Source organism: Protomyctophum parallelum (assembly GCF_964188405.1).
Source record: "Protomyctophum parallelum genome assembly, chromosome: 8".
Taxonomy (NCBI): Eukaryota; Metazoa; Chordata; class Actinopteri; order Myctophiformes; family Myctophidae; genus Protomyctophum; species Protomyctophum parallelum.
In genome coordinates this window covers 1,635,231-1,658,222 of record NC_139703.1, presented here as the reverse complement: position 1 = coordinate 1,658,222, position 22,992 = coordinate 1,635,231, and the positions used below count along the sequence as shown (strand labels likewise).

The 22,992-nt window shown below is 44.1% G+C and overlaps 1 protein-coding gene across 2 annotated transcripts in view; it reads left to right on the top strand.

The window, feature by feature from the left end:
* Positions 1-4,982: 4,982 nt before the first annotated feature.
* Positions 4,983-22,992, top strand: part of magi1b (membrane associated guanylate kinase, WW and PDZ domain containing 1b) — a 246,312-nt gene continuing 228,302 nt past the window's right edge. For both annotated transcript variants that reach the window (XM_083771923.1, XM_083771922.1), the window contains exon 1: positions 4,983-6,053. In XM_083771923.1, coding sequence (XP_083628049.1) covers positions 5,747-6,053 — 307 coding nt within the window. In that variant the 5' untranslated portion in view covers positions 4,983-5,746. The remainder of the gene's footprint in view (positions 6,054-22,992) is intronic.

The window sequence follows — 22,992 nt, the reverse complement described above, 5'->3', positions numbered from 1 at the left end:
ATTACTTTCTCGTTTAGCACCACTGCCAACAATTACCAACGATACCAAAACACATTCACCAACAATTCCAAGGGTGAGCCAGAAAGTAGCAGCCAGGAGAATGAGACTATAGCAGGACACTGCCAAAGACATCAATAACTGCCAGCCAGCAAAGTAGTGCTGTGGGAACCAACACATGGGCATCGATCAAGAGGACATCCCACATTAACATAATGTGGATGTACTCAAGAAAGACCCAGGAGTGCAAAGCACCCACGAGCGGGGCCAGATGTATGGAGAACCGGGATGATTGTAAGAGACGATGGAGGGCTCGTCCGAGGACAACCTAGAGCAGGGGTGTCAAACTCAAATACACAGTGGGCCAAAATAAAGAAATTGGTACAAGTCGAGGGCCGGACTGTGTTTCAACACACGGGCACCGCGGTCATGAGGACGTCCCAGGCAAACAGCAAAAAAGTAAATGCATTATTATTAAGCCCAGTTTCCTGTTCTATGATCCTCACCAAGCACTGCTTTCATAGTAAAATGAACATAAATCAAATCAGTTGCATTCATTTCTTATCATAGTCTTCTTAGGTAATATTCTTTCATTACAGCCACACTGTCTCCACACAGAAGACACACAGAGGTTTTCCCTCTGCCTACCACCTGACTTGAAAACCCCCGTTTTCAGAGTCCACCTTCATTTAGCCATTTTTGGGGAGAGGGGTAGCTGAAAGTTGACCACAAGCGATATACTTTCACTGCTGATCAATAGTGAAGAGTAGACGCATGCTTGTGCTTGCGGGCCCTCGATATGTGCCAATGCACTCTCAGTGCATTGTCGTAGTATTATGGTGGTCCGTGCAATATACCAGAGGGCCAGTTGTAATACTAATTAAATATCATATCATCATCATAGGTTGCCAGATTGCTCATCCCGTAATTCCTTGAATACAAGCAGAATTTCCGTGTGTATACAAAATTCTTTCACGTGAATGAAGAATCCTTAGAGTATTTTGCCTTTTTCTTCTTTCACTGTCTGGGTTGTAGTGGAGTAGCAGTAAAAGTATGGAAAATTGGAAATACACAGTACAGTACAGTACAGTACAGTACAGTACAGTACAGTACAGTACAGCACAGCACAGCACAGCACAGCACAGTACAGTACAGTACAGTACAGTACAGTACAGTACAGTACAGTACAGTACAGTACAGTACAGTACAGTACAGTCTGAACTACCCCTTTAGTAAAATACACACAATGCCCTATAGCTTGGGTTTTTGGCTAAACACACTGTTATTTCTTGTTCAAAGCTTTGCCACGCAGCTTCTTGTGTTTGCGCTGCTGCTGTCACAGAAATACATCTTGGGTAAGTCAAAGCTCTGAGAAAAGCCAAAGTTTCTGACAAGGAATTACAAGCTGGAAGGTCTTTCATGTGACTGTTGTTTCTACTCTCAATAACAGTTTGCTATAGTTAAAGCAGCCCCACATACAGTATAAGTAAGTATGTCCATGTGCCATATGTGTATGTATGCATGTGTCGAACCAATTAACACATGTGCACACATATCGTACCGTATATAAGTCTGTGTTTGTGTGCATGCATGCGGATAGAATTAACAAATGAATGTCTGTACAGTGTGTGTATGAAAAGCTAAGATTTTTGCTATAATATACTGTATTTAGCACATTGGTTCTCCCAGCAAAAGTAGCTGGTATTATAAATGGGGATTTGATTGATTGATTGATTGATTGACTAATTATTGCAGTTTGCAGTTCAATACAAGGTCTGCTAAGAGGATTTAAAACCCAAGAAAGCCTATGGCTTGTTTTGATTGGGGTTCTGCAGATCCATGGCTAAATACATTTAACATTTGATTTATTTATTTTTTACTTTGAAAACCACTGATTTAGACAGGATTTAGACGATTGTAGAATCTGCCTCAGGTCTTAATGGGTTAAGTATGACTGGTAGGTGATAACTACTATCCGAGGAGGAGGTTTTTGGCTTAAAAGCACACTCACTGTTTCGCCGTCCATCTCATATCCCATCCCATCCAGGCCAATGGCTTTCCTCCTGTGGGACCGACCCACAGTACTTTGAATGTTATTTTTAGGTTGGGAAAAGCTCATCTGCTGTTCCCTAGGTGAGAGATGCCCAGCCCATCTGATCCCATCAGTGTGTGTGTGTGTGTGTGTGTGTGTGTGTGTGTGTGTGTGTGTGTGTGTGTGTGTGTGTGTGTGTGTGTGTGTGTGCATGCATGAGTGCGTGTCCGGCTTGTCCCTGGGCTGCACACAGCACAGCAGCTGTCTAATGTCATGCACATCTCTGTCTGCCCTGCCTTTCTGACTTCAATGAAGACTTTCTGTCTTCAAATGTTAGAGAGCGTAAAAAAGGGGGCTCCTTTCCGGGTCCATTTTCTTTTACACTCTCTGGGTTACTATTGAGGAGAGACTTCCGCACACTCGACACTCTCTGGGTTAAATTAACGACTTAACTCGGCACTCTTCAGTCAGTGCATGTGACTCATTCACTCTTGAGACATCACTCTCCATTCTTGTGTTTGCATTTTCATCTGTCTGTCTGTCTATCGTCCCCTAGCTCAGTGGTTCTCAAACTTCATTGTTATATCTACATTTTTGATATTATTCAAATATTTGCACAAATATATATACAAGCTCACTGTGAGCTTGTGTATCCTGCAAAAAAAACCCTTTTTGCACTGCTCAGTTCACACGGGTTGTGATATTTCTCCTATCATCAAATCATGTGATGTGTTTCATATTGAGGTAGGAGGAGGATGATTATATTGATGGCTTGTGTGATGACAGTGGTGCCAACGAGTGCTGGTCTCTCGCTGTGTCATCAGGAAGAGTAATGAATGAACACTATACTATATGAACTGATTTCAAGGAGGCTTTATTTTTACCCTTCACACAAGATATGAATATGATACACGGATTCATGTGACGCAATGATGTGTTGTTTGAATCCACATGCTTATCTGATCCCCATTCCTCTCTCTCTGCCTCTCCCTCTCTCACGCACGCACGCACGCACGCACGCACGCACACACCCATGCATACAAGAAAAGAATGTCTGGCCATATTGGCCACATAAAAGGGGATGTCCCATGTCCCACCCAGAGAGAGAGAGAGAGAGAGAGAGAGAGAGAGAGAGAGATATACTTGAAATACTGCTGTCAACTTTCAAAAGTTTATACCGAGCTAAGCTTTATATGGATGTATAACTATTTCTGACAGAATATGCACAATCTTTTTATAGTTTCGTAAGAAAGTCTTCCCTCTCTGTTGCAATGTAACAGACTCTGTTTACACTTATTTATTTCCATTTATATTAGTTAATTAGTTCATATTTAATTACCGGTATACATACATTGTTTTTGTTTTTTTGATTGCTTTATTCCAGTTTTGCTTTGGCAATGTAAACATCCCAATAAAATTAATTGAAATTAATTGAACTGAACTGAATTGAGAGAGAGAGAGAGAGAGAGAGAGAGAGAGAGAGAGAGAGAGAGAGAGAGAGAGAGAGAGAGAGAGAGAGAGAGAGAGAGAGAGAGAGAGAGAGAGCAAGAGAGAGACCAGTCCAACCTGAAGTGTTGGAGTCTTGACAGACAGACAGATCACACAGACTACGACCCACTGTAACTTTACCTGACTAGGTTGTCACCTCACCTACATACATTCCACATTAAACCATTAACAACAGATGTGTGGGTGCATGTGCCTACTACAATCCCTCCTCAATCATGACCAGAGCAATTCCAAATGTACCCAAAGCTTATGCTCCGTTAGCAATCTTTTTGATTTAATGGCTGTTTTCATTTGCACTAATTTTATTACTCACTTGATGATGATGATGATGATGATGACGATGATCATGATTCTTACAATTCTTCCTCTTATCCCCAAATTCTAACTTTTTGCGTGTTTTCCCCCCCATAAATTAACGCCCTACCTACCTGATCATACCTCAGTGTCACACAAAACCACCAAAAGTAGCATATCTGCACGCACAATACGTGGCAAATTTGGTCTCCCATGCAGGAGTAGACCCGGAATTTTATAGGGTATATATAGGACATCAAAGCTATGGATTTGCAGCTTTTAAATCAACACTTGATTGAACTGGGACTCTGGGAGTGAACTGACTCAACACTAATGATTAGTGATTCTCAAAGTGGGGTCTATAGGGACCCATCCTCAGCCTCGGGGTTCTTTGAGGGGGGTTCCAAATGGACCCCCTTACATATCTGTGAATCTGAGAGTGTGCAAATAAGGGTCCATTTGGTTCCATTTTCAGTGTTGCCATGTCTGCTTATTAAACATTTCATGGCAAGGACCGCAAGATGTATTTGTCTGCAGACCCCCACTTGAAACATTTGTGCCAGGGACACGTGACGTCCCCATATAAGGTTTGTGTTGTTAAAATGTAAATAAAATAATAATACTAGATATTTCCATTTCATTTTTTATTTGTAACATGAAATAAAAAGGCTGATCTACAAGCTCGCAACATGTCGCATCGAGCTTGTAGATTTTCAAATAGCTGTAGCCTAGTCGCTTCTTTTTTGGGCTGTTGTTTTCATAGACCTGCAGGTCTTGCAACATTTGGAAACACTGTCCATTTTGCACATTGCAAGCACACTCTCAGAGTAATGGAAATATATATATTTAAAAAAAATAATAATAACGTTTGAGAGAACCATAGGCTACTGGCCTGAACATAACTCTTTAGGACCCAGTGTGAAAAGGTGTAGTCCACAGGATTCCCCTGGCTGCATCCAGAGAGATCAAGTACGCATGCGCGGGCGGGCCTGCGATCAGCGAACACACGCACGCGCATGCACACACACACACACACACACACACACACACACACACACACACACACACACACACGCGCGCGCGCACATCCCAACGAATGGAGAGAGAGAGAGAGAGAGAGAGAGAGAGAGCCGGGAACCAGAGAGAGTCCACAAAACACACAGCGGTGTGTTGATTGTATACCTGCGTGGCTGCTGCGACTGGACTGGACGCCGAGGACAACGCGCGCCAACTTTTTGCCTCCCCGGGATAAGTTATGAGGAATAGTTTGGGAAAGAAAAAACACTCCTAAGCGAGTTTTATTTGGATAAAGACGAGAAGAAGAGGCACCCGGGAGACGGGGAGAGGATTTATAAAGTGGAGCAAGAAGAGGACACAACGTCGCTCGCGCGAGTGAGTGAGTGAGTGGCACTGAAGATGACAAGACACCGATAAAGAGGATTACAAAACCGCCAAAGAATGCGACGGGATATGAAAACTTAAAGAAGAGCAACATTTCCATTGTGTTGTTTACTACTAGCCGCCGGCCGCCGGGGGTTTTGGCTTGGCAGCAGCAGCATGGAGTGATTAATAAAGAAGAAATGGCTTAAATATAATGTAACATTCCGTCGCTGCCTGCCCTGGTGTTGTTGTGGAAGTAAGAAGGAAGAGAGGAGAGAGAACTGCCGCTCGCGCTGTCACACGAGCAGCAGCAGCAGCGCGAGCTCATGTTCCTGCTGCGGTGGAAGAGAAAAAAGAAAGTTTAGCCGCTGTTGAAAACTGGAATAATAGAACACACACTCTTTCTCTGTGTGTGTGGAGACCTACTACTGTGTTGTTGTGTGAGTGAGTGAGAGAGCACGTGTGTGTGTGTGTGTGCGTGCGTGGGAGGGGGTGGGGGGGACGTTATTTTTTTTGTTTTGTAATTAACCTACAATGTCCAAACAAGTAGTGCAAAAGAAGAACCACTGGACCTCCCGGGTGAGCGAGTGCGCGATCTGCAAGGATGCGGCCACCGGCGAGCTGAACGTGCCGCTGCTGGGGGGCGCCGAGCACGGCCAGTTCGCCTACGTGGGCACGCCGCTCGACGGGGACACGGTGCTCTACAAGCACGGGAAGCTGGTCGAGGGGGGTCTGCTGCTGGAGGTGGAGAACCTCTCCATATCGGGGCTGCCGCTGTACGACGTGCACACGGTCATCAGGAACTGCAGGGGGCCCGTCAGGTTGAAAACGGTACGGCAAGGTAAGGCTGGCGCTCATTCATTCATTCATTCGTTCATTCATGACGACCTTTTATTGGGGGGAGGCTACCTGCCTCCGAGGGATGGAGCAGTTGACAGTACACATTGTTTATTATGCGGGTTAGTGGACGGTAGTTAGACATGTTGCTGTCTCTCTCTCTCTCTCTCTCTCTTTATCACACACACACGCACACACACGCGCACGCACAAGCTGTGTGTGTGTGTGTGTGTGTGTGTGACACTGTGTGTGTGCGTGTTTTCCTTAATGATTCTTTGTTTTTATTGATTGGACACTTTATTGGACAGAACAAATGCAAACGGCACAAAAAAGTCCTGGGAACTTGTTGTTTCCATTCCATTGTGGTCCCATATATTCAATTCATCAACATGCATAGCATAACAGAACACCAAAATGCAATATCATCAACACAAAACACTATTTTCTACAGAGTATTAAAGGGGGTGGGTTGTAGGCAGTGAATGCCATCTTCTTATTATTTTCAGGCCTGTTTTGAAGGGCTGGTGTCATGGCATTCCACACTTTGGTGTCAGTGCACAGTAGAAAGATAATTAAAACCCATTCTGACCTGAGATCAGATTCATACGAGGTTTCCACTGGACACACACTGGTCTGATTAACCCATTCTGACCTGAGATCAGATTCTAAAAATGTCAGTCGTTCTTCGATAAAAAAAAAAATAGCAGACCTACAAGCTCGTAGCGTGCCACTCGGTGGCTCGCTATGAGCTTGTAGATCTGCTATTTTTAAATAGCTAAAGCATAACATGATGCTAACACCAAAATGGGTTCCCGTTCAGAATGGTTTAAATGTTCTATACAGGTGGGTGGCACCAGCCAGGTCGCTGTTGTCGCTCTCTCTAGTATTCTGGCTGTGGGTGTCGCTCAATATTTTGGGGTGGTTAGTCAGATTATATGAGGGTATTGTGGGCAGAGCACTTTTGATTATCTTGAAAGCCGATGCCATTTTTAATTGCTTAACCCTGTCTTCTACCCTGAGGCCATCCTTAGCTAAATGTGTTGGAGATAGGTGGGTTGTGGGCCCCAGGTAGGGAAGTGTGATTTTTATTTTACGAGTGATACAATATGGTACAACTACATATTGAGTTCATCAATCGTTTAGCCTACAACCGTCCATCTTCCATCCTCAACAAAAACTACAGTAGCTTGATGTCATAATATCTGTATCGTCTCTCCATGCATGGCACTACATTATACTATACTAGGCCACTGGCGGCCTTTTTGGTTGTATCCATTTATTTCATCTGCATATACTACTCATCCTGTAATACAATGGTTCTCAAAGTGGAGTCTGGGGAGTTCCAGGGGGTCATCTTGTAAGGGGTGAGTCTCCCTGGCCCAAAACCTTTTCCGCAGCGAAATGCACATCGGTTTGGGGGTCCGTGACGTGAAAACAAGTTTGAGAACCACTGCTGCAATAAATGGCAGCGGCATGAACATCAGGCGAGTGTGTGTGTGGGCCTGGATCACATTGGTCAGCTTGACTCAGCAGCATTGGCCAGGCAGCTTGACACTGAGCCATCCTGACAGCCTCCCGGTGTAGCAGAGCACACTGCCGGCCGGGGATGCCCGGAGCTGGGGCTCTGCCAAGTAGCCAGCGGTGGGAGACAGAAAAAGAACAACTACTCCTGAAGGACAGATGGCGTATTTATAACCTTGTGTAAACAACAACAGCTGCGTGGTATTATGACGTTGCTGTCGTGCAGAAACCTCTTAACTCCATATTTGAACCATTTTGTGTTTCTTTTTCGTAAATTAATGCCCTACTCTATCATACTACAGCGTCGCACGAAAGCATCAAAAGTAGCTTGTAGATCTGCTACTTTTGCCGTTTTTGAACGATAAAAGGTTTGTAATTCGGAAGTCCTAATGCAGGGATTTGATTCATTTTTATTTGTGCGAGTTAACCTTGTAGAGCAGACTCTGCTATACAGTAGATGAATACATATCTTTAGTTTTCGTTGTCTTAAATCAGTGCAAAGCAAGCTAAGCTACTAGTGGTATAACAGGCAGACATACTGTACGGTAGGCCTAACGGCTTTGCAAAACATGTCATCCAAGTCGGTTCAAACAATGTGCAGCCTAGTTCAGTCTCCTTTCATCTCCTTCCCTCTACTGTTGTTCATGAACATTCCAGACAATAAAGAGGAAACTACCTTCTCTTGGCCAATCATCTCTCTCTCTCTCAGAGCTCCCGGTGTTCCACCAGGACCCATTTCCAGATCCCATCCTGGGGGCGTGGATGATCTTTACAGTGTCATGTGATCAAATTCCATTTCCAATTCTTAATAATTCATGCTGTCTGGGAATTTCCCCTCCCTAATCAGCCTTAATTGGAGAAATATGTTTAGCAACAGGGGCCATCTGTAGACTCCAAGTGACCTAATTTTACCGACAGCCTCTTCCACCACAGTCTTAATAAAGCAGTGATAGCGAGAGGATTTATTGTCACGGTACGTTGGCCTCACTGATCATATTCACGATGCTCACTATTGGCGTTGATGACTGCAATGACTTAAGAGAGGACATGTTGAAGTCAAGAGTTCCATGTCGGAAAGGTTTCATCACTCTCCTCAGTCACGTGAGCGCAGCAGCACGCACGCGTACACACAGAAGCACTGATATAGCTGCTGTGTGGCTGATCTGATAAAGAGTTCTGAACCGATACTGCTGAACTGATTGTAGTGTTTGCTCAATGCTCAGAGTATCATTGGAAGCTGGAAATGGCATGCGCAACCACACACACACACACACACACACTCAGACTCAGACTCACATTCTCTCTTGCTCTCTCTCTCTCACACTCTCAGAGACTCTGCATGGCCACATTAGTCTGTATTGATCCTAACCAAAGCTGCGGGAAATCATTAAGTGGATTATGTAAGGAACAGTTCCAACAGAGAGGTTCTCCACACATAGGCCTACAATACATACTAGAGAGGAACACGTTCTTCTATTACTAGAAGAATGTTATTCTTACTCCCCACCTTGCAGTTAAAGAGGCCCAAATAAATGCATACATTTGAACATGTAAATTGTGGTTTTATTATGCACATATACGTACTGTACGCTCTTGAACAGTTCACTTTGTAGATGGGAAAACAATCTTTTTGGAACATTCACCCATCATAAATCAAAATATGGGTCTGTTTTTTTACATAACATAATCAATGTAAACAAAGATATTACAGCCAGGCCAAAAATACAACAAGATGATGAACTGTTAATTTAAGGCTCATTCATAGTCTGGATTTTCGGTGGTGAGGTGACCACCGCTCTGGTGGTGAAGTGACCACCGGAGCTGAAAAAACGTTGAGCGGTGGTGAGTAAAAACAGAAAGAAGGGCTGGTGGGGGGTTAACGTCATGTTGTAGTTTGGTGGTCACCTCACCACCGAAAGTCCAGACTATTTTATTTTTTATTTTTTATTCTTTATTTACCCAGGGAAGTAGCTGAGCACAGGTGCTCATTTTCAGCAAGGCCCTGCACATAGAAACACAGACAGACACACACACGTGCACACACACACATTAAAACCTGGGAGCTGACCAGTACAACCACAGTCTTATACTGTTGGCCACTAAGCAGCTCCAGGGGGAGCAGTTGGGGGTTCAGTGCCTTGCTCAAGGGCACTTCAGCGGTGTTGGGTGAGTGATGACAATCACTTCCCCACCCAGAGTTTTCCTGCCTGGCTGGGGAATCGAACCGGCAACAAGAGCGCTCCTCTAAGCCTTAGGCCACCGCTGCCCCAAAATATGAGTGAGCCTTTAGTCTGCATTTTGTGAGTGATTACTAGAAGAGGAGAGATTATTGCAAACTTGTGGGCATTATGGTCCCCCAAAGTTTACAGACTCCATACTTTGTTTTGTTATAATGTATGCATGTATGGGCATATTTTTTCCACAGACGTCTTGGGCACCACATAGCGGGTAATACCCAGGACGTCCACAGACGTCTTGCACACAATCTTTAAAAGCCGGCAGTCTTTTAGTGGTCCCAGTCACCTGCATTGCTCTTTATTTTTGAGTGGTGCAACCACTCCTACAACCAGCCAGCAATATTCGTGTGTATCATGTATCATGTATCATGAGCACGAGTGGTGTGCGCATGCGTGAAGCCAGCAATGCCTGCGCGTGTGTGTACAATGCGCTTGCCTGCACAATGCGTGCCTCACATCTTGTGCTAAATAAATAGCGTCAATGCTAGCGAGCTAAAATATAGCCATCCTTGCTCTAGAAAGCACCAACGTTTCCATCTAGACCACCGGATAATCAGCAAAGACCTCCGAACATCGCGCTAATTGACCAAACCATGGAGAGCTCCGTAGATAAGGAGTTATTGAAGCTTTTAGTCTGCCTGTATAATGGGAGGTGGACGGCAGCTCGCATGCGCGATCCGGTCTAGGTACGCTAAAGAAGGAAAGGCCGAGAGAGAGAGAGAGAGAGAGAGAGTTGCACCACTCGGTTCACACAGGTGTGATTTTTTGTTTGTTTGTGGTCCACCTATACAGTAGCTAGTTGTGTTATATTGCAGGGCTGTGGTGCCATGAATTTCTGGAAGCAGAAAATGTCCTTCTCCATATGAGTAGCTTGCTAAGCCTCTCCTGTTGTAATGTACAGGTGTGTGTGTGTGTGTGTGTGTGTCGGGGGGGGGGGGGGATTGCTAATTGCTATACTTGTGATGACAAAATGTCCCCACAAGTATAGTCATTTTACAAGTTTTAGATTGGGGTTATACAGGATTTGACATTTGACAAGTTTTGGGGGTTGGGATTTCTTCCCACTATTTTATATGCAGTCGTGCGGCTGGCACCGACAAATTTAGGCTTGCGGTTAGAAATGCCTCCAAATAAAAAAAGGGTCCTTCCTAAAACCGTTGTCTTAAAACGTCTATGTCCTCACAAGTATAGTAATATACACCTGCGTTTGTGTGTTTCTGACTAGCACTGCATGTGGAAGTGTTTATTTCCTCTTGTCTCAGCAGGAACGCATGCCGTCTTCTACCTTTTGTATCCTTTGACAGCAGTGGAGCTGCTCCACTTCCTTCCTCTCCTCTCCTAGCCTGGCTTTATAGGCAGCAAGATCTGGCTTTAATTTGAGGGATGGGGTGTGTGTGTGTGTGTGTGTGTGTGTGAGAGAGTGTAGGTACTGTATACGTGTGTGTGTGAAAGGGAGAGAAATGGAATACTGTATAGTGTAAATAACGCATCTGTAATAAGGCCACATGTACACGGTAACGGTCAGAAGAGAAGATTAAAACGTGCCGTTGCGTTCTTACTTTTTGAGTGTGTGTGTGTGTCTGAGTACAACCTACTGGCCCCTGCAGCTGATGCTGATTGGCCTTTTGACCACAATGAAGGGCTTAGACATGAGGCGGAACATTTTCAAAGATTTCCACTCTGGAAAGGAGTTTCACTTTGTTGCGGTTTCTAAACGGAAGGCACATCTGATATTTCATTTTGCCGTTTTCTCTAGAGGCCTACATTCTGCGTACAGCGTGTGCATCTCTCTGCCCAGCGTTATGCACCGCATTGAAATACACTAGAGGCTGGGACACCGATACCAACGAAATGGGCCATGAAATGTTGTTGTCAGTGTCGCCAGATCTTGTGAGAGAAGTAAGCAACTGGGTCTACGAAAACAAACCCAAAAGCAGCGACTATAGCGTAGGCCACATGAGCATCGGATATATTTTAAAATGGCAAGCCCAATACATTTTCAAAAATAAATCTGGAAAAAAGGGACATTTTTTAATATTATTTTTCAAACATCTGGTACAGGGTTCACAAAATACCTTTAAATACATATTAATTTGTGTTTGAGAAACAGTTGTGTAAACAGAGGAAACAATCCCAAATGAGCAACTCCACTTGGCACTTTAGAAAAACCGCAACCGGCAACTAACAATATTTACAAGCGACTTCACAGAAAAACAAGCCCCAAGTTGCTTAGAATAAGTGGACAATACATGGCATCACTGGTTGTCGTCTCCCACACGACAGGACACGACACACTCTTCCTGTTCTTGATTGCAGAATTCCGTTTGTCTTCCCGATTAGCTCAAGTGTAGCCTGTTGTATCGAGGCCTCAATAGGTGTTGGTCACACTTGCCGCTTGCAGTTACACACAATGTCAGGGGAAGGACTCACTGATTTTACAGCGGAGAGAGTTGTACTGAAGAGGACAATGGGCACATCCACCTCCTCTTCCTGCACCATGCAGAACTCCTGTACGTTCTCAGTGGTTAATCAACCTTTTCAGGCCGTGACTCCCCAAACGAATGAACCCCTCACCCTGATAAGCACTTGGAATGTATAGGAGTTGAGGCATTCAATTTAGTTTGACTCAGTTCAACAGCGCCGTGAGCTTAAAAGTGAGTTTAGTCATCCAATACATTAGGTGTATGTATTCACTGTATACAGGAGGGGCATGATGTCTCTTATTTTCTTGTTGTTGCAAATATCTGTTTATATGGGTGATGATTGCAACAATACATGGAACACAGAGGTCCAACCTGCTCTCCAAGTCCACACATTCTTCCAAGGTTGTGAAGTTGTTGTGACGCCACTAAGATTTTCCGAGTGGCTTTGTTTGAATGGCCAATATCATAGCACATATACATTTATAATAAATCTCTTTGGCAATAATTGCTACTAGCCTGTGAATGGAGTTACCAGGGAAGTGGATACGGCGAACACAATGTGCTCCCGGCCGTGTTCAAGGCTACTGTACGGCGTAACTATTATAACACAAATGAGCCCTGGAGAGCCGCTACGAACAACATCTGTCAGCAGGTTGTACGAGGCTCAACGGTCACCACTTAAATATATGCCCGGCGCTTTCTTCTGTCACACATGATGAAATGGGCAAGTGCTTTGGGTGTCAGAAGAAAATAATCTAAATTTATCTTTGGAGCTTAATATCTAGCTGTCTCTGTCTTATTGGGCTTCAGTTCCCCTAGACTGAGTATCCATTAGTCTGTCTATATACAGTGGAGGATGACTTGACAAAGCTACTCAGAAGGCCTCTCTGCTTTTTACTCCCACACTGTCAATCCGGCTGTCTTGTTAGCATAATCCCACCGCTGTGAGGTATGGCTATTATCGGTGTTGGTGTCATCAGCTTGTAACCGTAAAGTGGTTAAGTATTATTCTACCATTCTATGATCTTTACTGCGCATATTTATTTGCTGAAAATATGCGTGTTGCTGTGCTCAGTGTGCTCAATAACTTGTTTTGGCATCAAGAGTTTTTTATTATTTTTTTCAGGGAAAAAGAAAGTGTTAACAAAATAACGTTTTAACAACGAGGCATGCACTCATGGCTGATTCTGTGTTTATGGCAGGCAGCCGCAGCATTTGTTTTATGGAAGCATGTTGCACAATGAAAGTAGCTGATCTACAAGCTTGCGATGTGTTGTGAGCTTATAGATCTGCTATTTTCATTTAGTTATTTAAAGACTATTTGAAGTGGTCAAAACTAGCAATAGAATATGGTCTCGGATATGAGAATGTATTTCTACAGTACAACATACAGGCTTACGTGGCCAATGAATCCACTGTCCAACAAAATATCGAAATCGTTCTACAACGGCGGCTGTGGCTCAGGAGGTAGAGCAGGTCGTCCAATGATCCCTGGGTCGGCGGTTCGAATCCTGGCTCCTCCTGTTCACATGTCGAAGTGTCCTTGGGCAAGACACTGAACCCCACCTTGCCTCCAGTTGTTGCCACCATTGGAGTGTGAATGTGGGAAGTGAGGACGCTGGCGTTGACTGTTCACAGCTTCACCTCCCAATGTATGAATGAATGGACCATTTTAAAGCGCTTTGAGTAGGCACGTAGTGCATAGAAAAGCGCTATAAAAATGCAATCCATTATTATTATTATTATTACAAGCTTGAGCTAAGAGCTGTCTAGATCTGCTCTCTCGATTCTCTCTACATTTGATTTGACTATTATAGGTGAAAGCTTATAATAATGTCATGTCCAAAATAGGGACGCCAGCTTGACAGTTGTTAAATTTGAGGAGAATGTGGCGGCGTTGCCATGAAAATACAACGCAGCCTGCCTTTCAAAATGTCCACCTCCACTTTATATTTCTCGAATCAAGTCCTTGACATGTGTTGCTGCCCACCACAGAGTACAGACTAAAGGAAAATCAATAGGCATGTGTATGTCTCTTAGGTACCCATGTGTAATTGCATTTCCTTTTCCTAAACATGGTACCTTTAATTATGGTGTGTCTGACTGCACAAATCTCATTACTGTGCTGTTGTGTTCCCCACAAGCTTACACACTGATGCCTGCACAAGTCACTTCCAGTGAGGGGATATCTTTGGCATTTCTTATAGGACAGACCAGTGCTGATTAAGAGGACTAGAATTTCGTGGGCCTGCGGCCCGCTCATCCTAGCGCCATTCGGAAGAAGGCAATAGCGGGAGGTCGATGGGAGTGCTGTACTGTACCCCTTTGTACTGTACTGCACTCCTTAGTATTGCACTGTACTGTAATGTTGTCCTCTGTACTGTACTGTACTGTACTGAACTTTACTGTACTTCTTTGTTCTGTACTGTATTTTACTATACTTCTTTGTACTGTACTGTACTGTACTGTTAGTGTTGTTATTAGTGTTGTTGTTGTTGTTCTTCTTCTTATAATGATTATTATTGTAAATGAGTGAGTTTACAGAGAAGCTTATTGTTATTGCGAATTCAGTGAGCACTAACTATGAGACCCTGCAGATCGTGTGTGTCTGTCTGTGTGTCTGTCTGTCTGTCCCGCTGTGACACCACCCGCCCGCCACCAGAGGGCGCAGCTGTAGCACACACACACACACACACACACACACACACACACACACACACACACACACACACACACACACACACACACACACACACACACACACACAGTAGAAAACTTAAAAAAATTACTAACTAAAGAAAAAAAAAGTACGTAATTTATTCTAATTGTTGTTATTGCAATTTAGGAGCTGCGTTCGCTTCCCGCGTTTGCGCGTCTTACTTGTTATTAGGGATGTCAGTAACGGATAGTTTCCCAACCGGTTACCCGTTAGGATTAACCGGTTCATTACCGGATAGTGGTTGATTTTTTTCTTTTTTTAATAGGCTACCCCAAATGTAATATGCATGTATAGGCTACATAATTAAAGTTGGTAGACGAATGGCATACATTTATTTATGCTCCTTTTATAAAAGACAAACAAAAAAGCAACATTTAACAATATAAATAAATTGTTGTAGGCTTCTGGCTTAATCATCAATAAACAACGCATCGCATCTGCATGATGCATGCATCTGCGCGTCTACAGTACAGAGGTCCGCCGGTTCTAGTCCAACAAAACATAAATAAATCCAGTCCAGATCCGAGCAACCTATACCTATAAAGCCACTGGACGCATGGGCTAAGCCTTTTTTTATTATTAAGGAAGATCAGCATGCATGTCACCGTGTTCCGTTTGTTGACTTTTCGCTGACGAGAAAACCCTCAAACATCGATAGCACATGGCTAACTTTTGATAGCCGTAAGCCGTGCCAGTGTGGAGACGGATAGGAGGGCAGCGGCGGCTGTAAACGTTCTCCCTCCAGGCCAAATGGCCAATAATGGATTTAATAATGTAGGTCTCTGCATTGATACGGTCGACATGTGTTCATCTCGTCTCGCTGTCACTCGCTTACATTTTGACTACCGCAAAGCTACCGTTGTAACTTGTAGCCAACTAGCCATTGAAGTACAACAGAGAACGGGGACATTGAGGGGGCAGAAAACAGAGCCCGAGCGCTGTTCATGCAGCCTGGAGTGCGACAAGCTGGGCGGCGCAAATAGCAATTTTAGGCATGTGTGCAACATGACAACTGTTTTAAAGTATTGTACAGTGACAACTACAGTCTCTGTAATGTTTATGTTGTACTATTACTAAAAACGATCTAAAATAAAGGGATTTAAGATCAGAACACGCATTTATTATTATGCAAATTAACCGTTAAAGCTGATAAAAATATCCGGATGTTTCTTAACGGTCGGCTAACCGGTTAACCGGTTAACCCCTGACATCCCTACTTGTTATTATTATGATTATTAGTATTGTTATTGTGATTATTACATGGATTATTGTTGTGATGTGAGCTTGTTTGTAAATGAGTGAGTTTACAGGTGACCATGTATGATACGACATGGTATACACCTTTTAGTTCACATGTTTTCACTTGTGTATATATAGATTGTGAGAAAGGGATAAAGAACTACACACATCAAATGCTGCAATTTATCAATCAACGGCACTGCCAAAATTGCCAAATCTAAAAAATATATATTTTATTATTGACATTTTTACCAACAAATAAATAGGCTAGTTACAGTAGCTAAGCTGCCCACTTAAGCACCCTGACCACGCCCAGCACAACACCCCTGGCTAGTTACAGTAGCTGCCCACTTAAAGGACAACTTTAGTTTTTTTCAACCAAGGTTCATGTTGTAGGTTGTTATTAGAGAAACTAAAAGATGAGTGTTATTTTTTTTTTTCATTTGCTGCTTTCTTTCGTTTTAGGGATTTCAGCTGTTTTTGACAGGTGGGCGGGGGCATTCGAGCATGGGGCTAAATATGTATTTTTTTTACAACATTTTATAGCGATTTATTTTTTAATTATTTACTATAGTCCTAATAAACCCGTGGAAATTTCATCTGGCCACAAAACATCACGAGATCTACTGAATGTGTCAAACTGACACTGAGCCTATGACACAGTGTGTCATAGGCACACAGTGTGTTATTTGTGGCCAGATGTAATTTCCTGGGGTTTATTAGGGCTATAGTAAATAATGAAAAAATAAATCTCCATAATATTTTGTAAAATAATACATATTTAGCACCATGCTCGAATGCCCCCGCCCCTCTGTACAAAACAGCTAAAATCCCTAAAATGAAAGAAAGCAGCAAATGGAAAAAAAATAACAAAATAAATTTTAATTTCTCTAATAACAACCTATAACATGAACCTTGGTTGAAAAAAACTAAAGTTGTCCTTTAAGCACCTTGACCACTGCAACAATGACATTAGCACCCCTCCCCACCCCTCCCCACCCCAAGGATGTACACAACCATGCCGTTATCCACGCGTCCATCCGATAGCTTTTAATGTGAATGTCCCATCCACTGAGCAAAAGCGATATAAGCGCCTTCTTCATTCATTCGATTAATTTGGGTGTGAGCTTTCTTTCTGACGGAGCTGCTGCTCGAGTCGCTGTGTGTGTGTGTGTGTGTGCGCCAATTCCTCTCCTTCCGCGTTTCTGTTCTCCTGCGGACTTGGAGAGGGAGATCAGATGACACAGAGTAGTAGCCAATCAGAAGACGGGATAGTAGTTGCCAGGTTCGCAAATTGTAAGCGAGTCGTAGTTTGTTGGCATTTGAATGGCCACGACATTAAGGGGTAAGAAACCATCCCGGTCGCGTGGTTCATGTAACGCGTGTGTCACTGTGAAGGACTGGCCCCATTAAGTGAACGCAGTTGGCGTAAAAAGACGCCAACATGACGATTTTGACGTAGGCTGCTGAGCTTGCGCAATAATGTGTTGTATCATATAAATGGGTACTGTACTGTAAATATGACAGTTGTATGAATGCAAAGTAGTGGTTGATGTCTGGACAGGCACCCTGTTGGTTTTGTGCATGGTGAGATGTGTGCAAACGGTGTGGTTTGGTAGGAGAAGACGGACAAAGGATGTGGTGTTGCGCTGTCTATTAGTGTGGCAGGATAAGACCCAAGTGTACATGTGCATGCACAAGCACATTCGGGGTCCCTTGCGTTGTCTGAAAAAGCCAACAGTGCCAAACTGTGCAAAACCCCATATTCATAATATGAATTCATTGTCAAGAACAATATGGCTGCCCATTTGATGTGAATATGGTTCATCTGCCTACTGCCTTACGTAAGGTAATTTCCACTGACCGGAATGCACAAAAAACCCGCCCCAGACTGCTCAGACGCAAAGAGGGAGCGCTCGTTTTGGTTTGCGTGATAATAACCTATGCTATCTGCACCGCAGCTTGCTTACTCAAACGGTGTGGCCTCGCCCGACCAACGGCTGTTCGCCCTACCTAGTAGCTTGCTCGCCCGGGCCTCAAGGTGCGCCTCTGTATCGGCGCACCTGTTTGAGTGATTTAAAAAGTTTGTTTTGTTGTACAAAACATTCATAGAGCATAAGGCAGGACGCCAAGTGAACCAAGATGACCCCCCCCGAGCACCAAACCGGTGGAAATGAGACACACATGCGGTCAATTTTTTTCTTCTTCCTTCTATTCAAGTGCATCTCTTTATCCTCCCACCCTCCATTCATTCTTCATCTATTATTCTTTCCACACTCTTTGTTGTATGAATGTGTGAATTGTGATCCCTGTCAGGGGATTGGGGGGGGGGGCATTCCAATCTACACTGCTAATGAAAAGACAGATCACTTGTTGTATGGTTTGTTATGGACAGGGTGTGACCGAACCAATGAGACGGCTTTATTTGGATGTTAAGCACATGAACCCTGGCACAACTATTTTGGGGATTCATTCATTTAATAGTGAAAATATCCAATATCCAAATGAATTAGGTCAAGCTTGTGTCAGATCTTGTGTTTAGGTGATACATGACCTTTGACACATTCTAAACATCTCAATAGAAGAGCAGGGAGACACATACAACCACCATGACAATTGTAGAAGTTATGTTGTATTACAGGCTTTAAAAGAAATGTGGCCGGGTGGGAGCAGTGTGGGGTAAAGTGTTCGGGTCAGTAGCCTTAGGGCAGATTCATACTCCTATTTTACCGCTGTTTCGGCGCTGTAGTGCCGAAATGATTTCGGCTCGTCAGAATTTTTCAGTAGCACCGAAGAGCCGACTTTAGGACGGTACCCGCGTTACCCGCCCCCCCCGAACCTCAAATGACGTCAAATTGTAGGCTTTACAGCGCCGAACCGACTTTTATTCGGCTCTAAAATAGGAGTATGAATCGGCCCTTAGCCTAAAAGATAGCTTGCTTCTGTGATCGCTAAGTTTGACATGCAGTATGTTTAGTTAACCAACTGAATCGACAGTCCTTCCGATGAGGAAAGGAGAGGAGGCAGTGAGATAGCAACTCGCACTGAAAAGGTATTGCTTTTGTTCCGGTTATTTGCACTGTGTACTGGGGTAATGTTTGTATCATAATTTGTTAGTAATATAGGCAACGTGTCATGGTTTCCACAGAGGGAGGCAATGAGAACGGAGTGCTCGCCATTGTAATACGTTTGTGGCGTCGTCCACGCTGAGGGTAGTGCAGTCAGTAAATATAGTGTAAGTTCGCTCTCTCTCTCTCTCATCAGCGTTGATGTGTTTGTTTGTATTTTCGGGAGGTGTATGATTAATCCAAATGTAACTAAAAGGTAATTTAAACGTGGTTATTTCTAGTGAGTACCATGCTGTATGGAACTCAACCTGTGTGTTCATTGACTCAACGTGCATGCAGTGGTAGAAGTTTATATCTTGTGTGAGCCCTCAATTCATATTGATAGATGTGCTCATTTGGTATGGTAACATACGTGTACAGTGCGCAAATACTCATGCTGTGTATTTACTGGTTGCATGCATTTCCATGTCTTGCACAGGTGTGATCACAATTCACGAGTGGTCACTGCTTTAGCCATACTGAATTAATCTGTAGGTTTTTTTTTATTTTGATTTATATTTTGATTTGCAGATCTGCTAATATATGCTTACGGGTAGTTATTAAGTCACTGTAATTGGTGGAGACCTTGGAACCAGATTTGAATTGGGGAAGACAGGCCAGATGGTCACATGTGTTGTTGTTTATGCGCAGGAAGCTATAGCACCGCCACGCATCCGTCTGACGAGGGGAGAGAGAGAGAGAGAGAGAGAGAGAGAGAAAAAATAAAAAACATTGTTGCGGTTGCTCTTCCAGGAAGCATTTTGCTAATTGACCTAATCAGGCTCTATCGCAACCCCCCCCCCCCCCCCCCCCCAGCCCATGTTGATCATCATCCCCTGCGCCAAAAAACGCTGGCAAAGTCTTCCTTCGGTTTCGGTTTCGGTGAGGAGTCGTCGAGCTGCCACTTCAAATTAACGTGGAAAAGAAATGCCGGTGAAATCAATGCGTGTTTGTTTTTGGACAGATGTCAATGGATCCTGATATTATTTTATGACCACAGACGGCTTTAATGTGCGTGTACATCGTACGTGCATGCATGCAGATTTGTGTGTGTGTGTGTGAGTGCGTGTGCGCACGTGCGCGCACACTCACACACGGCACGTGTACATTTCAGGAGTTGCCTCCAAATCTATCCATCTGGAAATGTGGTGGTGATTGAGACCAGTAGTAGTGGCGGACTGGCGGTGATTGAGAAAGCATGTGTATCCTGTGGTTATAGCAGGGAAGCTGTCGGTGAACCATTGGCTACAGTAATGTGTTACGATACCGGGGGTGGGGGGGTCATATCCACACGACTGTGTCATCAGCGTCACAGGTGGCCTCTTCCAGCTGATGGATGCTCAGGAATAACTGTGGCTAGCAGCTGAGGACCAAGAGACACGCCAGTTAACTCACAGTGTGCATGCAGCCATGCAAGCCAGTCTATAGAGATGTCCCCTTTTTGTCACTAGATTTTCATTCCGCTATGCGGGCCCTTCCATCATAGTCCTATGTTGGGTTGTCCCGATCCGATCATGCGATCGAATCGGGACAACTTCACGGCATGCCACTGTTCCGTTCTGCTCAAAGAAGTGACCCTAAAGATCGTGGCAGATCACGTCATTTTCAAATGATCGGAATCGTATCTGGAGCAAAAAAAAACGTGATTGGGACTAGGTTCAATATTATATCCATATCATAATATTCGACAGGATATTGTGATTTTGGATATTGTACTTTTGTGGTATTGCATAATGTGTTCTATATAAATCACACCCGTGTGAAGTGAGGGGCGCTCTTATCACCATGCATCATCATACATCATGTGATTCCGTGCAACATGGCGGCGCCCGGCTCGGCGGCGGCCACACTGGCTCACAGTATAGCTCATAGCGTAGACGCCGTGGAGGCAATACATAAGTCCACGAAGCGCCACATTGCTAAAGTGACATATGATCGGCAGCTCGTTTTAGAATTACGGAGGTCCAGCCGTTTTGGGACAGTAGCGACGGTAACTAAGGACGCTCTGCAGAGCCTCGGGTTGCTAAGGTGCCGAGACCCAGAGGCCTGCAAAGCAGCGGTGTCGCATAGCAGCACCGGCGGCCTCAGGAGGAGACGGAGACAGTGCGACAGGAGGCGGAAGCGCGGGAGCCGTGGTGGGCTAACGGCGAAGCTGAGCGCTAATCCACACAGAACTCCCCTTCCATCCATTCTTCTCTCAAATGTTCGCTCTTTGGAGAAGCAAGTGGACTTTATTAAGCTGGATTTAAGAACAAACCGGGAAATGAAGGATTGTTGCGCGATGATTCTAACAGAGACATGGTTAAAACCACGAGGCTGTTGCACTGGAGGGACTAACAACTTTCCGTATGGACAGGAGCTGCGCTGTCACTGGTAAATCCCGAGGGGGCGGGGTGTGCATTTACACCAACAATAGATGGTGTAATAATGCCACAGTGGTCGCTAGTCACGGCTCTTCTGACATTGAGTTTTTGACTATAAAATGTAGACCATTCTATTTACCCAGATAAATTACTACTATTGTAATTACAGCAGTGTATATTCCCCCCAGTGCAAACACTAAGGAGGCACTTAGTGTATTATATCGTTCCATCAGTGTGCTGCTGATCAGCAGCTTGGTCAGGCAAGTATGGCCAATTGAAGTGCTAAACACTGCTATAACAGTGCTGCCGACTGCCGAGCAGCACCCAGGTCCACTGTCATGTCATATCTGTGCGGTTTTGTGTTCGGGAGGTAGAGGCAAAGAAATGATCAGAGTGAGTCAGTGAGTGGGGGACAAATTGCAATTTCACCCACTTCCGGTGGTACTTTGGGATGTTTACGATCATGCATGGATTAAAGTTCTCAGTTGCCACAACTGATTTCAATCATTTGTATTCCATAGAAGCCCAGCCTGTCTTTTATGGAAGCACGATCTGCAAGCTTACAGCACGTCATGCTGCAAGTCTGCGACGTGTTGTGAGCTTGTAGATCGTCTCTTTTTAACTATTGGATATTTTAAGATCAAATAGTATTTTAAGTGAAGTGAAGTCATCACTAGGCAATAGAATACATGTTCAGTTCAGAAGCATCTTCCATAAAACATGTCTCAATAAAAGACAGGTCTCAGAAATGTCATAAAGCCAAAGGTTAAAGCCTGCATCTGTGATTTATTCAACTGGTTGGCTGTAATGTAGAATAGCAATAACATATATTATCTATATTAACAAGTGAGAAGTTGTCACGTGGCGCAAGCTGTGCGCAAGCGAACTAGCCAATGAAAAGATGTGCGCATGGAAAACAGTTCGCAACCCCCCCCCCCCTCCTCTTTGGCTGCTGTAATGTGATCTCCCCTATGGATCTCCCTCCGTCTCCGCAGAGAAACCTTACCTATAGTCGCCTCACCATTTCGCTTATTCCTTCTAAATCTCTGCATTTAAAATATAGGTCGCTCAGCGAATGTCTTAGTTACATTAACATTGTGCTTAGAAACGACTTGGTTTTTTCCTAAATACTACGATTAGACAGATCGCGTTTGTTATTTCGCTACTGCCAGTACTTCTGATTGCACTCACACACACACACACACACACACACACACACACACACACACACAACACTACCCCGTGTCCCACACACGCACAACACTGCCGCGCGGATTTAAGCTGTCAAACCATACAGCATTGTCATATTTAAAAGGCGCTTTATAGCTTCTCTC